This window comes from Phocoena sinus, chromosome 16, assembly GCF_008692025.1.
Source record: "Phocoena sinus isolate mPhoSin1 chromosome 16, mPhoSin1.pri, whole genome shotgun sequence".
NCBI lineage: Eukaryota > Metazoa > Chordata > Mammalia > Artiodactyla > Phocoenidae > Phocoena > Phocoena sinus.
The window spans coordinates 11636305-11655054 of NC_045778.1; the positions used below are offsets into that span (position 1 = coordinate 11636305).

At 41.3% G+C, this 18750-nt stretch overlaps 1 protein-coding gene across 5 annotated transcripts in view; it reads left to right on the plus strand.

Annotated features, from left to right (window-relative positions):
- Positions 1-244: 244 nt before the first annotated feature.
- The window catches only part of BICC1 (BicC family RNA binding protein 1), a 305047-nt gene continuing 286541 nt past the window's right edge, over positions 245-18750 (plus strand). For 2 of the 5 annotated variants that reach the window (XM_032608321.1, XM_032608323.1), the window contains exon 1: positions 245-513. In XM_032608321.1, coding sequence (XP_032464212.1) covers positions 324-513 — 190 coding nt within the window. In that variant the 5' untranslated portion in view covers positions 245-323. The remainder of the gene's footprint in view (positions 514-18750) is intronic. The other 3 variants (XM_032608322.1, XM_032608320.1, XM_032608319.1) reach the window with 2 other exon arrangements.

The window sequence follows — 18750 nt, forward strand, 5'->3', positions numbered from 1 at the left end:
GGGGAGGGGGCGCAGGGGCCCTGCGGATGGAGGCGCGGGCGGCGCGGCGCACTCATTCCGCGCGGGCGTTGCTGGCGGGGGGCGGCGCAGCCACTGGCCGGGGACCGGGGCCCGGACCAGGGGCGGCGGGCGGCGTAGGCGGCGCCCGGGGCTGGGATGCGCAGGGGGCTCCGTGGCGGCGGCGTTGGCGGCGGCGTCGGCGTCCGCGGGGGCACGAGCTAGCGCCGCGGCGCGGGGAGCCAGTCGAACCCGGTGGGCGAGCGGAGGCGGCGGCGCAGGCAGAGCGGCGGCCGCAGCCGGAGCCCGACCGCCGCGCGCCCACCATGGCCGCTCAAGGCGAGCCCGGCTACCTGGCGGCGCAGTCGGACCCGGGCTCCAACAGCGAGCGCAGTACCGACTCGCCCATGCCCGGCTCGGAGGACGACCTGGTCGCCGGAGCGCCCCTGCACAGCCCCGAGTGGAGCGAGGAGCGCTTCCGCGTGGACAGGAAGAAACTTGAGGCCATGTTACAAGGTAGGCATCCACCCCGCGTTCTCGGACTCCCGGGCTGCGCCCGCGACTCCTTCCCGGACATCCCCGCCCCGCGTCCCGGCGCCCGCCGCTCCGGCCCAAAGCCGACTTAGTTCCCCCGTCCCTTCCCCCGAGGAGCCGGAGGACACCCAGGGAGTGCAGACCTCGCGGGAGTCTCCACCCTTCCACGCCTCCCAGGTCTCCGGGCACCGAGAACCCTGTGCTAACTTGACCGGCTTCAGAAAAGCCGAAGGCCGTGTTTGTACCCGCGCGCCCAAGTTGCGTTCTTGTACTTTGGAGATGCCAGCTTTAGTCCGGACACCTGGGCTATGCCATCCGGACCCAGTCGGACCGCGCAGAGTATGCGTGACTCCCTCCCCACTCTCTGGCACTCTGGAATTCTAGCTCTGTCTCTGTTACTCTCCCTCCTCTTGTCAGTATCCACTTCCTCCAGCTGAGGGGCCTTGTCTTGCTATTGGGAAACGCTCTGCAGATGTCAAAGCTTAAGACAGGAGTTCCCGCCCCGCACCCGGAGTAAGAGGGGCCAGCATGGGGGTGAGCGGCCAGAGTGTCAGGGCAGTGCTGCTGGGTTGGGGGACAGTGCGTGTTCATCTTCTGACAGGCTTATAAAACACATCTTGAGTTACACTCGGTTCATAAAAGTCTTCCCGTATTATGGGTATCTATCTGACTTTATCTTTCACAATTTTTTTTTTTTTTTAAACTCCCTCGTTTCTCTGGGACTTTCCCAGGCGTAACAGCTTTAACCATACAGGACTGGGAACAAATTTTGACTTTTAATGGGAGGATTGGAGTTCTCAGAGTGAGTGCTAAAATGTCCAACGTCATTTTGATCTTCCCTAAAAATGTTAATTACTAGCTTACCTGTAGTCCCCAGTGTGGTTCATTTCCATCATCTAGAGAAATAAGGTAATTTGAATGACTGTTATTCTTAAAATAGTAGAGGGACCAGGCATTACTTTGACTAAGGGTGCAGTGGTGGATTCATTCAGTAGCTCGTATCCTTATATGAAGGGAGGATTGGAGCTTTCCAACTTTCTTTTGTGGCTTGGTGCCTAATTTACTTTGACTCGATCAGTCAGTGCATCGCAGTGTGGGAGCTATTTAGCCCTCCGTGGAAATGCAGTGTTTTTTTAGAACAATTAGGCAGGTTATTTTAAGACAGAACAAGATGTTTTCCAAAACAATAACTTGGTGGAAACAAATAAATAGCAAGAGTGTTTGGTAGGCATTTTTGGATGAGTTACAAACTCATCTCTCTTTTTGCTTTTTGTTATTGATAAACATCCCCAGTGCTTATCATGTCTCTGTCTTACTCCCTCTTTTTTTCCTCCTTAAATTATGTAACTCTCTAGGAGAGTTACTTCTGTGATAAACTGTTCAAATAGGAATATTGCAAAGTGCATTTGGAAATTAAAGCCCCAGTTGCCTTTCAGTAACCTATTTTAGTTATTCCATTTGTTCCGTGGTTCTTTTTTGCCTAGTTCCTATTATAAAACAAAATACTAAATTTATTCAGAAAAATATTGCTGTGAGATTGTTCGGGTTGAACTGATAACACACATACCTATCCTTTCAACATGTTTCTAGTTTATTTTGTACATTTGGAGGGTTGTGAAAGATGGATCTTCTATGTCTTCCTTACCTGTCTTGCCTACGCACATGCAAGTAAAGACAGTGATGTTAGCTCCTAGGAAGCCCTCTTGCATAACCTGAGCTTTAGAAGTGGATTTCTTTTTTGAATCAATTAATTTCCATTTAGAATAAAACAAAATATAGGTAAGACATTTTTTAAAATTTGAAGGCCATTCCCTTTGTAGATATGATATTCTGACATGAGATAGTTTAAAATTTCTTTGCTGTGGTGAAGTTTCTTTTACAGAAACTCTTGAGTTAGTATTTCTTCAACAACCTATGAATTAGTGAAGTATTCACACTTCAACTCCAAAGATTTCTTGAATAATTGAACATAGTGCTTTGATTAACTTTCCAAAGTCACTAATAAGTGAATTATGCCTTCCAAGATAGTAAGTTTGAACACATTTGACAATAGCACCCAGTGCACTGTGTACCAAGGCATTTTGTCATGCATGCTTCCTGGTGTCAAATTTTGTTAGAACCACCATGTTTGAAGGAATAAGACTAGTTTCTGAACCAAACATAATCATGTGTCTCATTGCTCGATACTAGGTGGTTAAAGCAAGCATGGGCAGCTGGAATCACTCAGACCTAGGTTCCCTGTGGAACCTTGGGACAGTTCCTGGGCACCTCCCCATCTCAGTTTGTCTGTCTGTAAAATGGGACTGATATTAGTACCTTTCTCTTAGAGTTTTGTGAGAATTAACAGAGATAAAGCCTAATAAGCTAAAACTTGCCACACTGTTTTATAAATGCTAACAGCTTAATATATATCAGTTGATTTTATTATTACTACTAATAAATATTCTAGCATGGATTCAAATGACTTCCAGTGCCTATCACAATTTCTGACAGTAGTCTATATCTAAATACCTAGAGAACAAAAGAATTTTGCAGTTTCATAATTGCAGAAGTAAAATAGAGAACAAGGTAGGAAGTTTGGAAGGTCAACAAATATTCTAATATTGTTAGATATCCTTGGGTGGAAAGTTTTTCATTTGAAAAGTGCCAATTAAGAAAAGTCTGTATTTGCCTGGTTGGGTTTCTGATTTGGATTTGCCATTTTTCCTCAGACATTCACCTTAAAATATGTGCAGGTTTCCAGTTTAAATCAGGGTAAATAAGATTCTCTGCCTTTAAGTCTACATAATGCAAATTGGTGATTATAATGCTTGGAATTTGTTTCCAGAGAGACTGTCCTGGGGGTAAGTTAATCTTTAATGGGTTGTATTTTTATTAGTAGAGAAATTCTTCTACGCAATGGACCAAAAATTCAGTGAGGTTAAAATATAGGCAGTAGGGTAGTGGTCAAAGAAATGAAAATACCATTCTTGGATGAATCCCCAAAGAACTGATACACATAAAATCCACCAGGCCAAAAATGTAGGAAAAAAGATCACTAGTTTTTTGCTTTTGTTTTTTATCTAATAACTACTTTGGAACAGCCATGCAGAGTATCTGACACTTCTGTTTGAGTCTAAATGAAGATTGATTATATTAGTCAACAGTTTTGTAAATGGGAATTGATTTTCACGTTTAGTTTAGGTTTTTGATGGGGATGGTAGGCCTTAGAATAGATGCGATGGACAACATAATAATGAAGAAAAATTGTTCTTGATTTACTTAATACTGATCTTCAGAATTTAGACTTCATATTTCATGTGGGATAGTAGTAGTGATTCATTTCAGTCAATTAAGTGTGACTTATGGTATGCAAAGAGGGAGAAGAGTGGTCTAGAGGAAAGTCTGGGAGAAAGTAGCAAATAAATGGGTCAAGAGTCAAATACAGCCTTGGTGTTGGCCAGTGTCCTGAGAGACAAACATGGATTTTGTACATTTATACTTTTCCTTTTTCTTCTTTTGGGGTTGTTTTACATCTTATGATTATACTTTTATTGTTACACTGAAAAACATATACACGTGCTGTACAGTTAAAAATCCCTACATAAAATTTAGACTCATAGGCATTTTCAAGGTTTGGAATCCCTTGTATTTCATCATAGAAAGAATTGTGGGCTGGGGGCAGTGGCCTGTTTTTATGAATTGAGGTTAATGTCTGGTGGCCTTTTAGGATATTGCTGTTAAAGACATTAAGAACCATGTTTTGGGGACTTCCCTGTTGGCCCAGTGGTTAAGACTCCGTGCTTCCAATGCAGGGGGCACAGGTTGGATCCCTGGTTGGGGAACTAAGATCCCATGTGCCACGCGGCGTGGCCAAAAATTTAAAAAACAAACATGTTTTTACATGTTCACAGTGATGGGCAGAACAGGAATCACTGATCACTGCTTGCTTGAGGAGTAGAACTAGCCACTAAAACAGCTGATCACACATTGATTGAAAGCAAGAGCAGCAGTTATATAATTACATATCTTTTTTCTTTTTTAAATTAATTAACTTATTTATTTTTTTGGCTGTGTTAGGTCTTCGTTGCTGCGCACGGGCTTTTCTCTAGTTGTGGCGAGCGGAGGCTACTCTCCATTACGGTGCGCGGGCTTCTCATTGCGGTGGCTTCTCTTGTTGCAGAGCACAGGCCTTAGGTGCACGGGCTTCAGTAGTTGTGGCTCGCGGGCTCTAGAGCGCAGGCTCAGTAGTTGTGGCGCACGGGCTTAGTTGCTCCGCGGCATGTGGGATCTTCTTGGACCAGGGCTCGAACCCGTGTCCCCTGCATTGGCAGGCGGATTCTTAACCACTGCGCCACCAGGGAAGTCCCTACATATCTTTTTAATTTGGCAAACTTTAGTGAAGATTGTTTTATAATTTGGTAAATAGATAATAATCTTTTAGATGCTTTTGTGGGATCAGGGAGAGATGAAGTAAAAATATATGAGAATGGGGGAGTGCTGAAAATGAAAATAAACAAGAGCTAAGCTGAATGTAGTTTTCTAGCTAAGGCTTGATTAAGGCTAATAACCAATAAGAACAAATCCAATAACTTTATGAAGCTTAATGGTTGAAAGCAAAGTGTTCTTGGCCAGATCTGGATTTGAGTCTTGATCCTACCTTTAAATAGGGAGGTTGGGAAAATTCATTACCTGCAGCCCCATTTATGAAAGGCGGTGTTAATCATGGTGCTACATCTGAGGTGGTTGTGACCATTCAGAGAAAAAAAGATGGATGTAAAACATCACAGCGCTGGCCACAGAGTAAGTGCTGAATAAATCACTAATAACCATATTTATTATAAACCATAGTTCATAAAATGCACATTCTTATATTGAAAATGAAAATCAAATATATTTGAAAATGAATTAAATGGTTTATAATAAATGAACATTCACAGCTATGTAAATATTTTTATTGGCTTTCCTGGTAGCTCACCGTATGTCCATGTATTAGCCCCTTGTAAAGGTGGGTGAGCGTGTACTGAGTAAAGCTGTATTGGACACGAGTGTGGAGTTTTAGATTTTGTGCAGGAGGAGAGGGCTTTGCACTCTCTTTAGCTGTCATTGTTCTTGCCTTGAGTAGTTTTCATTCTTTGAACGGTCCGGAGCCCGTCACTTCTAATATTTTTACTAAAGACTAGCTGCAAAAATCCATTGATCTCCATTGTAGTTTGATGTTGCTCTGAACTTGTCATTCATTGGCGTCTCGAAAGAGACTTTTTCAAAGAAAATGTTGTGCCTGGGCTAACGTGTTCTGTTTGCTCACCTGTAGAATGGGGACCATGATGGTCCTATCTTCCAGGGGTGTTGTGAGCGCAGAACGAGATGATGTGTGTGAAAAGTGGAGCTCAGTGCCAGGCACGTGGTGTCTGGTAGATGGTACTGCAGCAGCCCCAGCAGCCCCGTGCCATGTGATGCATAAGGATTTCAAAACACTGGAAAGCAAATGCTTGTCAGGTTTTTTGTTTTTGTTTTCTAAAACAACTGCACGTGAATTTTTTCTTTATTCTTCAGTGAAAGTCTTCCTCCAATCAGAAAAGTTTATTACGACAAGCGTAGTAGGCTCAGAGAGCAGAACTGAAGGTTCAGATTGCTTTAGAAACGAAATGAATAAAATCCATCAGAAGTTGTGTAGCCTGGCGGTGAAGAGTTCAGGAACTGCTATCACATTGGCCTGGGTTGGGGTCCTAACTTCACCTCTTGCAGAGCCCCGCGAGGATGCTGTGAGAGGGTGTTACAGCCCTGCACTTGTGGGCAGGGGGTCAGCGCTCTCCGTCAGTCTTATCTCTGTGAAGACTTCTGGGGTTTTGCTTAAGTTGATCATTGATAAGTTAAAACATAGAAAGGGCTTGTTATATCGATGATTTTAACAGGCAGGAATGTATTTATTTGGCTGTAACTAACAGAAAACCCGACACAGGGTGACTTAAACAAGCCAGGGGTTTATTTTCCTGTTGAAACAAAAAAATCTGGGACTAAGAGGGCCAGGCCCCAAGAGCTGCTCAGGGGCTTCAGGGAGCCCAGCAACCTCCCCCCTGACCTCAACCATCCCAGCTGATGGCTTTGGCCTCATTGGTGCAGTCCGGCCAAGGCTATGCCTTGAGATGCGCCTGTGGTCTCTGCAGGGAAAAGGGAGGGAAACAAAAATGTTTTGCTTTGTTTTTTTATTCAAGATTTTGCCTTTTTGTGTGACGAAGAATTCTCTCTCCTGGAACTTCCATCTGTATTTCTTTGGCCACTGTTTGCTACAAGAGATTCTGGGAAAGCGACTTCTTTTCTAGCTTCTCTCGTAGAAGTAGGCAAAGAAGAAGGGAGTCAGAATGGATGCCGAGTGATCCAACCCGTAGTTTCCTGACAAAGGGCAAAGCAGAGGGCACTGTGACAGAAATTCCAAGTTGTGCCTGCTGCGAAAGCTTCCCTGTGTCAGAGACTTTGGCCTGCATTGATAACCCCTAGAAATCTAGATGATTTGGTAATGCTTATGTGGGTGGAATTTCTTCTTGGCATAGTCTGGGAATAAATCTAATTCCCAAAGAGAAAACAGCTTTGATCATGGAAAGCAGTTCTCATGTTGTTACTCCTTTTACAAACAAGACCTAGGGCCCCCAAGTACTGTAACTGTCTTTTTCTCCTCCACTGTTTTCTGCCCGTCAGGTGTTTTTTTCATTGAAAAATCATACAACACAATACAAACGTCCATTTTACCTTTTTAAAAAATTTTATTATTTTAATTTATTTAATTTTTTATTGAAGTATAGTTGATTTACAGTGTTGTGTTAATTTCTGCTGTACAGCAGAGTGACTCAGTTATACACATATATTCATTCTTTTTTATATTCTTTTCCATTATGGTTTATCCCAGGATACTGAATATAGTTCCCAGTGCTCTACAGTAGGACCTCGTTGTTTATACATCCTGTATGTAAATAGTTTGCATCTACTAACGCCAGACTCCCGGTCCTTCCCTCCCCGACATTTTACCTTTTCTTACTCTAAGATATCCTTTCTCCCCTCCTACTTCCTCCCCTCCCACCACCCATCTCAAGTCGCTTTTAGAATAGACAGGTTCAGTGTAGCTCACGCTTCTGCCCTTCTTTAGGGTTTTCTTGGAGTGGCCACTGCAATAGCATCTGGCCAACGAAGCCAGAATTTGTTCAGAAGATGAAGTCGTTTTGCAGGCAGTTTGATAATAGAATTATCATCAGATTTGTGCCGTGTTTTGCTGTTTGAAATTGTCCAGAATGATGAGCTAATAAAAATACCAGTTGGCTCATCCTTGGTTCGTTCTCTTTATTTAAAAATCTAGTTCTTTAAAAGTGCATGGGATAATAGTGACCATGAATATTCCTTTATGTAAAATGCTTAATAAACTACCTGGGATGAGGCACAATTTTTTAGAAAATTTATATTTTATTTTTTTGGCTGTGTTGGGTCTTCATTGCTGCATGCGGGCTTTCTCTAGCTGCGGTGAGCGGGGGCTACTCTTCGTTGCACTGTGCGGGCTTCTCATCGCGGTGGCTTCTCTTGTGCTTCTCTTGTTGCGGAGCACGGGCTCTAGGCGTGTGTGCTCAGTAGTTGTGGTTCGAGAGCTCTAGAGCACAGGCTCAGTAGTTGTGGCACACGGGCTTAGTTGCTCCGCGGCATGTGGTATCTTCCCAGACCAGGGCTCGAACCCGTGTTCCCTGCATTGGCAGGCAGATTCTTAACCACTGAGCCACCAGGGAAGTCCTGAGGCACAATTTTAATGCTAACCTATAATGTCTTTTGCAGTGTGGGGATGATCTTGGCAAGAAACCCTTGTTGTTATGCTGCAAAAGCCACCACATTTGATTTTTAATCCTTATGGTATTAGTATTTAGGGAAGTATCCAAAATGCACAAACCATTAATAGAAACATTTTGTAGATGTTATACACTTATAAATCTATTTACTACCTAATAAGCTACTAATAACGGTAGTTGATGAAAGCATTTATATTTGTAACACGTATTAAATCCTGTTCCCATTTATGATGCTGGCATATAAAAAGATAATGCTCACTTTCTAGCTATAAAGTAGTTTCTCTGTTACAGTGAATAAGATAAACCACATATTAGTCTGCATACCGAGTTGATCTGGAGCTTAACTCTCTTGTATAGGAAGATGCTTAAACAGAAGATTTGAAAATTAGCCATTGTATTATTTTTCAGGTTATGAAAGTAATCAAACTTATTATAGAATACTTGAAAATACAAACAGATGTAAAAAAGAAAAACCAAAAGTCACCTCTAAGTCCAGAATCCAGCAATAACCACTGATAATATTTTGGGAATTTTTTCCTGGTCTTTAAAAAGTACGCTCACACATAATTTATTTTTGCAACAGATATTGAGTTCCTACTATATGTCAGGTACAGTGTTGGGCTTTGGGGATGCAGACAAAACCAAGATAGATACGGTTCCTACCCTTGTGTGACTTGTGCCCCTTAAATTCTAAACTGGGATCATACTTCCCTTCTTTTTCACTTTACATTGTATCACGGATATTTTCCATTTCATTAAAGATTCTTGAAGAACATGGTTTTATTATTTAAAAAATTTTTATTGGAGTAGAGTTGACTTACAATGTTGTGTTAGTTTCAGGTGTACAGCAAAGGGAATCAGTTATACATATACATATCTCCACTCTTTTTTATATTCTTTTCCCATATAGGCCATTACAGGGTATTGAGTAGAGTCACCTGTGCTATACAGTAGGGTTGTATTAGTTATCTTTTTAAATGTAGCAGTGTGTAATGTCAATCCCAATTTTCCAAGTTATCCCTCCCCCGCTCCTTACTCATTGGTAACCATGAGTTTGTTTTCTACATCTTTAACTCTATTTCTGTTTTGTAGATAAGGAAGAACATGGTTTTAAATAGCTATATAATATTACCTTGACATGTCATGATTTGCTTAAACATTATGATATTTTATAACATTTTTAGGTGGCCAGGCAGTGGAAAGGACCTAATGTTTCTACTCAGAATGTCCCCGATTCAGGTCCTGGCTCTGTCATTTATTGTTTGTGTGGCCTGGGGCAAGTTAATAATTTCTCTGAACCTCAGTCTTCTCATCTCTAAAATGGAATGAATATCATTTCTAGGTTGTGAGGGTTAAAAGTACTGTATGTCAAGCATGTACCAGTGCCAGATGTAGTGCATATACTCAAGAATTGGCAGGTGATGAATGTTAACACTGCTGCCCCAACTACTTTTGCCTAAAAACCTTTTTATTTTCCGTCCTTAATTATTCTCAGAGGAAAAATTCTTACTAGTGAAAATTTTAGCTCAAAGGGGATAGATATTTTTAAGGCTTTTGATAAAGTTTGCAAAAAAATTTTCTGGAAGGATTCATGTGGTAGGCAGAAGAGACAACAAATTTGTAGGCTCTCTTCTCCTTGTACCTGTGATCCCACATCCTGGCTTATTTGAGCTGGCGGTTGTGAGAAGTTAGGAAATCATTGAATCACCAATCCAGAGTTAGAGTTCTGTTTGTTTCTTTCATAGCAAACTTTGAATTATGTTTATCATACCTGAGTAGCATGTCTGTGAATCACTAGTTCTTAAAATCTGTGTGCATAAAAATCACCTGGGGAGATTGTACAAAATGGCTAACTCTGGGCCTCTCAAGAGATTCCAGCTCTGTAGGTTTGAATCTGTACTTTGTGGTGGGAATCTGTATTTTGAAAAGAATCTTGTGTGAGTCTAATGTAGGTGTTCCCAGGAATACACTTTGAGAAATATTGCTAGATAGTTAGATGACGGTGATCAAAATTAAGAATGTTCAGGTTCTTTTCTTTCTTTGATTCCCTTTACTCCTTTTTTTAAAAAAAGCTTTATTTTTGGCTGTGTTGGGTCTTTGTTGCTGCGCGCGGGCTTTCTCTAGTTGTGGTGAGTGGGGGCTACCCTTGGTTGCGGTGCGCGGGCTTCTCATTGCAGTGGCTTCTTTTGTTGCGGAGCACAGGTTCTAGGCACGTGGGCTTCAGTAGTTGTGGCACGCAGGCTCAGTAGTTGTGGCGCAGGGGCTTAGTTGCTCTGCGGCATGTGGGATCTTCCCGGACCAGGGCTCGAACACTTGTCCTCTGCATTGGCAGGCTGATTCTTAACCACTGCGCCACCAGGGAAGCCCTGATTCCCTTTACCCTTGAACCTAGTACTTTCTCCATGTTATTAAACCACCTTGAAGCATTTTAGTCTAGGAGCATAATTTATAACTGGCACAACGTTGTTTAGAGAGTAGCTTGTAAGGAACTTGGGGGAAGAGCACAACCTTATATGTTTCTGTGGAAGGGATATACTATCTTTATTATGGCATAGCAGGCTCAGAATGCTTTTAGTTGTCCTACAGACTCCTATAAAGTCAGGTGTAACAGACATCTGTTTAATATATTATCAAATAACTTAATAGCACACATTTTTTATTACAGAAATTTAAAAAGTAGTATGAGGGGAACTTTTAAAAAGAAAAATAATCATTGGTAATCTCACCTTCCTAACAGCTATTTTCAATTTTCTGCCTTGAAATGTAGTCCTTAAAATACAGTCCTTGACTATTGGCATAAGGGTTATGTAGCTGTTGTTGTAGCATTGACTACTGTTTTGTATTCAGCATTAATCTAATATATTAAATGTTTTTGTGTTTCTAAGCAAGTATTCAGAATTAAAATTTTATGGTTGGATAATGGTACCTTTGATCAAAAAAATTTTTTTTTGCAGTTATAGACCACCTTATGGTGAATGCGAATTACATAGCTTTTTTCTCCTTTGAAACTATATTCCGAGGAAAAAATTTTGAGGACTATGGTTACTGAAGAATAGCGGCGATTTTGAAAGCAGTGGCCAACTTTAATTGAGCACTTACTATGTGTGAGACACTGTTTTGGTGCTATATGCCTGTTTGGTCATCTCAGCCTCTCATGCAACAACCCAATAGATACAGATGCTGTTTGGGTCTTTGTTTTATAGACACAAAAGCTGTAACTCCTTTATTTAATTTTAGTTTTTAATGAATTAATTTTTATTGGAGTATAGTTGCTTTACAGTATTGTGTTAGTTTATACTGTACAGCAAAGCGAATCAGCTAGATGTATACATATATCCCCTCTTTTTGGATTTCTTTCCCATTTAGGTCACCACAGAGCACTGAGTACAGTTCCCTGTGCTCTATAGTAGGTTTTCATTACTTATCTATTTTATACATAGTATTAGTAGTATATACATGTCAATCCCAATCTTCCAGTTCATCACCCCCCCTCCCCCCCACCTGGTGTCCATATGTTTGTCCTCTAGTTTGTGTCTGTAAGTCCTTTAAATCTGGGGCGTGGGTTTCTTTTTGGAATTCTGAGTGGACCTAGACACTGGTTTTCCTCTTGGGTTTGTTACAGAGTCATAGCTGTTACGTAGTGTGGAGATATATCAAATCTGAGTCTAGGATGATAAACTATACTCCAGAAAAGGTTTTATTGCTTCCTCAGTTCCCTGCCGAAATGCAGGGCTGTGGTGGTAGGCACAGAGGTGGTTAGAATTCTTGGTGAGAATGCAGACGTTCCAGAGCGCTGCCTTCTGCTAGCTTTGGTTAAGTTTTCTCTGTTTCTTCGTTTGTGAAACTGGGATAATAATACCTCTCTCCTAGGGTTTTTGTGAAGATCATATGAGAATGTATGTAAAGTTGGCTCGCAGCTGGTGCCCTGTACATGGTCTACATGTTTCAAATTCATTTCTTATTCCTGTGCAGCCTCCAGCCCAGTGCTGTGAAAATACCTGTGTGTGTTTGCAGAGTAAATGGTTCATGACGGATCTGGATTAAAGGCTACCATTTTGGGCTGGTGGACCTGGCATTGACCTCATAGAACGGAACTTTAAAGCTAGGGCATGTGCTTGGCCTTAAGAAACACCAAATAGTTCTGCCTTACATAAGTAAGTAAGGCAGAGTAATTCCCTACGTGCAAGGTAGTCTTTCTTCACCCTCAGTCTAGGGCTTGTGTAGAATGTTGTGTTATTAGTGATAGTGCATTAGCGTGGTGTTTTGAATGAGGATATGCAAAACTTAATTCAAGTGAGGTTAATGTGGGATAATTTATGGCTGTGTCTGATTAGTTTTATAAATTGAAATTTGTCAAGGTGAATATAATTTTTCAATTTTTTCGGTTACAGATGATCTTATGCTTAGAATAATACATCTCCAGATACTTGTTTAAATATGCTTTTAAAGCATCTCAGGTAAGAGATTTTTTTAATGTTAGTTTGTTCATTGCACTAGGATACTCACTGAGGTATTTTGGGTTAAGGGAAATAAAGCACTCCTCGCAGCAGAGCGGGTGACTGGGAACTCAAGGCAACTTGAGTTCATGACCTGGTCTTCCCACTGACACTGTCGTCTTGTATAAGTTATTTAACTTTTTAGGGTTTGGATTAGATGTCCCCTAAAATCCTTTCCAACCCCAGTATTCTGAGTCTTTTGCACAGTATACAGTACAAGCCCAATAGTACTTGGCATGTGGTGTTAGGGTCTGACGCAGCTCTACATCCATGAGTAGTCTTGGTACGCATTTGCCTTGATCTGAAACACGCACGTGAGCATTCACAGCAAACGGGGAAGATGCTGGAATGAAGGCAGTTGGAGTATCTTTGGAGGAGCAAGTATTCCCAAGGCAGCTGACCACAAGCTCTGCTTTCTGACATCTTGGCAGTCAGGTTTACAGTGCCCTCTATTCTGTGGGATAGATGTTAGCTAATTTAAGGTTTTCGGCAGTAACTGAGCAGGAATGACAGTGTAAACCATAGTTGAGACTTGCTGGTGTTGACACACTGTGTTAGATGAGCAGAGGAGATCGTATGCTTCCCCAAGTAGCATCTTTTTGTCACATTTTCCTTCCTCCTTTGCCAGTGTGTCCAGTTATCAAGTCCCACGTGCCAGGGTTTATATCTGTCATGTAAACCACTAGAGAAATGTAGCAGGGAAACATAATAGTATTCATTAGAGTAAAATCTCAATAGAAAAGACATCTGTATGTCCAGATTTTAAGTATTTTCAGAATCGCTTTAATTGCTTATCAGTTATTGAGAACTAGTAAAATATTTCTCTTGTGTTGTACAGAATACCACTAAAGCTTGTATTATCTATGTTATAAGTTGATTCCTTTATCATATGCTGAGCTTTTGAAGTGCCATTCAAACAAAGTCAATATTTTGCATATTTGTGTTTTTTTTTTTTTTTGGCCGCATGGCATGCGGGATCTTAGTTCCCCGACCAGGGATTGAACCCATGCCCCTTGCATTGGAAGCACAGAGTTTTTACCACTGGACTGTCAGGCATGTCCCGAAGTCAATATTCTGACAGGCTTTTATAATGTTTTAAATTGCTTGATTATAATGATTTAATTTTAAAAAGTCAGGAAAATATATGTTTAGCTTTTGTATTGCAGGAGCAATCCTATAAAGAAATGTTTATTTTAGCCCAGGGGACTGTTTTTCTTAAATTAAAAAAATTTTTATATGGGAAATAGGAACCCAAGATTAGCACAGATCTATAGAGTTTTAATTTATTTTACAGGGATCTGTAATTTAGTAAAACATAGCTGGCAGTCATACTGTCACCTAAACAGAAAGATAGCTTCAAAAATATATTTACTGGGAATTCTCTGGTGGTCCAGTGGTTAGGACTCAGCGCTTTCACTGCTGGGGTTGGGTTCAATCCTTGGTCGGGGAACTAAGATCCTGCAAGCCACACGGCGTGGCCCCCCCCCAAATTTTACTATCAGTGAATGAATATCTGGGATGCTTTATCTATGAAAGTTTATTTGACCAAGTCAAAACAAGTAGGCTTGAGCAAAAAATATTATTAAAATGGATTTGATTTTGAAGTTCTGTATGAGTCATTAGCTTTCAACCTTGTGAAATTTGTCTCTCATTATAAATTATTCAGGAATAGTGAAGCCATTTGAAAAACTCAGTGGGAAATTACTGTATGTGTTAAAATCATGAAGTCATGTAATGGGACTGATAAGTGAATGAGGCCCTTTACCTTTAAGAGGAATACAATCTAGTGGAAGAGAGGAAACCTACCTGAATTTGTTAATAGAAAAGAAAAGGAGATCCCATAGAATAAGGCTGTGCTTACTTTTTTTTTTTTCTTTTTCAGTACATGGGCCTCTCACTGTTGCGGCCTCTGCCGTTGCGGAGCACAGGCTCCGGACGCGCAGGCCCAGCGGCCATGGCTCATGGGCCCAGCCACTCCGCGGCATGTGGGATCCTCCCGGACCAGGGCACGAACCCACGTCCCCCGCATTGGCAGGCGGGCTCTCAACCACTGCGCCACCAGGGAAGCCCAAGGCTGTGCTTACTTAATGTGCATCGTAGTCTGGGGTTGCCTACCTCTCTCCCACAAGATGAGGGCTTGCGATAGCTAGTTTATTTGGGAAGTACTCTCAAGGAGAGGAAGTGAGGGAATAAGGAGAGTCACATGGGGAAGAAGGCAAAGCCACTACTAATGATGTATAATTGAGTTGGTTACCTCTGAGGGTGATTGCTATTGCTGGTGAGTCACAGAGTCTGTATCCATAAATCATGCATATAAGGGACTCAAAGAATCATTTGTCAATCAGCTTCTGTCCCTCTTTGAAGAGGATTGAGGGTTACCCCATGAGGCTTGCCCCTTCTGTACTTCTGGGTTACAAACGTGTGACACCTATCAACCCCTGCATACATCCAGCAAACTCCCAGAGCAGGACATGAGAAGTCTGTCTGCTGTAAGCTTGAGGTGAGTCACTGTCAGTACAAAGTGGGTTTACATATGAGCAGAGCCATTTACTGTAGCCTGACTGGAATCAGAGATGAAGTGTAGTGGGGGTGAGATGGTGTATACAGTACAATATCTTTATTTAATTAATTAATTTATTTAAATTTATTTTTCATTTTTGGCTGCATTGGGTCTTCATTGCTGTGCGTGGGTTTTCTCTAGTTGTGGCGAGCGGGGGCTACTCTTTGTTGTGGTGCACGGGCTTTTCATTGCAGTGGCTTCTCGTGTCACAGAGCACAGGCTCTAGGCACCAGGCTTCAGTAGTTGTGGCTCGTAGGCTCTAGAGCGCAGGCTCAGTAGTTGTGGCGCCTGGGCTTAGTTGCTCCGTGGCATGTGGGATCTGCCTGGACCAGGGCTCAAACCCATGTCCCCTGCATTGGCAGGCAGATTCTTAACCACTGCGCCACCAGAGAAGTCCCTACAGTACAATATCTTTATATACTTTGAATGCAAAAAAAAAAAAAAAAAGGGAGACAGAGAAGTGGATGCTTAAAATGTGACATACTCTTTGTTCTAAATCAAAGAAAAGTCTTTACTGTAAATTTTTGATGACTTCTATTGTGTATGTTTCTGTTGAGTTTGCTGTAATGTGAGATGACAGAAATAAACCTTTCTGTGGCCAGAAAGATGGTGGAGTAAGGAGCTCCAGAACTCACTGCCTGACAGAAACACTGACTTAACAACAATATACAGTTCAAAAAACCATTATGAGAATGCCCAGACATGCTCAAAGGCAAGAACAGCTGCAGTGAAATGGATTAGAAAAGTGGTTTCATTTCACCTACAGCAGCCCCTTTCCCAAGCTAGCAGAGCTAGCAATTGAGAGAAAAAGCCCAATATGCTGCTTCTCCCTTGGAAGGCAAAGAGAATAGTGGAACATAAATTCAACCTTCCAGCTTTTTTGGGGACTACCTGAGGGATTGGTTTCTATTTTGCCTGACTTGGAGTACTGATGGGGGAACTGGCATAGTTTTGATGCCTGGAGGTTGTTGAGAACTAGAGAGAGCTTAGCAGCCTGTGGCAGTGCCAGAGAACCTGCAGTATTGCAGACAGACATCAGAGGGAGTGAGACTCATGAAAAAGAAACCAGCAGACCTCCCTTCACCCAGCATGCCTGGAGAAGAGGCATGCTTGTAAAAGGTTTGAAAGGCCCCCAGAATCTCTAGCTGGGCTGACTGATATGGAAGTCTTCCTCTGTACGAGGCCAATCTATAAAGGTTGGGAGAGGTGGCTGTTTTTTAAGTGCAAAAATCATAACAAAGATAACAAGGCACACAAAAAAGCAAGAAAACGTGGCTCAATCAAAGGAACAAAATAAATCTCAAGAAGCTGACCCTAAAGGAATAAAGATCTATGAATTACCTGACAAAGAATTCAAAATAATCATTTTAAAGAAACTCAGTCTACTGTAAGAGAACACAGTAAATTAAATAAGGAAAGCAATATATGAACAAAATGAGTATATCAAAAAAGAGAAACTATAAAAAAGAACCAAACAGAAATTCTGGAGCTGAAGAATACAGTACTGAATTGAAAAATTCACCAGAGGGGATCAATATCAGACTCGGTCAAGCAGAAGAAAGAATCAGTGAATTTGAAGACAGTTCACTTGAAATTATTGAATCAGAGGAATGATAGGAAAAAAAATGAAGAAAAGTGAAAAAAGCCTAAGGGACTTATGGGACACTATCAGGACTAAATATACTATATGCGTGTCCCTGAAGAGAAGAGAGAGATAAGCAGAGAGCTTCTTTGAAGAAATAATGGCAGGAGACTCCCTAAATCTAATGAAGGAAATGAACATCCAAATTCAAGAAGCTTGAAAGAGTCCAACTAGGAAGAACCCAAGGAAGTCCATACAAAATGATCAATCAAAAGTCAAAGACAGGGCTTCCCTGGTGGCGCAGTGGTTGAGAGTCTGCTTGCCGATGCAGGGGACACGGGTTCGTGCCCCTGTCCGGGAAGATCCCACATGCCGCGGAGCGGCTGGGCCCGTGAGCCATGACCGCTGAGCCTGCACGTCGGGAGCCTGTGCTCCGCAATGGGAGAGGCCACAACAGTGAGAGGCCCGTGTACCGCAAGAAAAAAAAAAAAAAGTCAAAGACAGAGAATCTTGAGAGAAGCAAGAGAAAAATAACTTGTTATGTTACAAGGGAGCTCCTATAAGATAATCAGCAGATTTCTCAGCAGAAACATTGTGGGTCAGAAGGGAGTGGGATGATCTATTCAACGTGCTAAAAGAAAAACACTTGTCAACCAAAAATGCCATATTCAGCAAAACTGTCCTTCAGAAGTTAAGGAGAAATAAAGACCTTCCTGGATAAATAAAAACTGAGAGAGTTCGTAATCACTAAAGCATATGAAAATATAAAGCTCTCTGGTAAAGAAAATCCCTATAGAAGATGCACAAAAGAAAATGAGAAAGGAATCAGAGCATGTCACTATAAAAAATCAACAATACACAAGGAAAGGCAGTAAAAGAGGAAAAGAGGGACAAAATACTGACAAGACTTACAGAAAACAGTTAACAAAATGGTAATACTAAGTCCTTCCCTATTGGTAATTACTTTAAATGTAAACAGATTAAACTCCCCAATCAGAAGACGTAGAGTGGCTGAATGGATAAAAAAGAAAAAAAAAGGCCAATTATATGCTGTCTACCAGAGTCTCACTTTAGGTATAAGGACATGCACAAGCTGAAAGTGAAAGGCTGGAAAAAGGTATTCCATGCAAATGGTAACCAAAAGAGAGTAGGGGTTGTCATATCAGACAAAATAAGCTTTGAGTCAAAAACTGACGCGAGACAAAGAAGGTCATTATATAATAAGAGAGGCTTAATTAAAATATATGCACCTAACATCAAAGCATCCAATTATATGAAGCCAACACTGACAGAATTGAAAGGAGAAATAGGCAGTAACACAATAATAGGCGGAGATTTCAACACCCCACTTTTAATAAGAGATCAGTCATGCAGAGGTTAACAAGGAAACAGAGGACTTGAACAATATGATACACCAGTTGGACCTAACAAACAAATATAGAACACTCTACCCAACAACAGCAGAATACACATTCTTCTTAGGTATGCATAGACCATTTTCTGGGATAGATCATATGTTATGCTGCAAAACTGGTATTAACAACTTTAAGAAAATTGAAATGATAGCTGGTATCTTTTCTGATCATAATGGATGAAACAGTGAATCAATAGCCACCCCCCCAAAAAAAAACAAAATTGAAAAACTCACAAATATGTGGAAATTAAACAACACACTTCTGAATAATCAGTGGATCAAAGAAGAAAACACAGGGGAAATTAGAAAATATCTTGAGACAAAATGAAAATAATTATGTACCAAAACTATGGGATGCAGCAAAA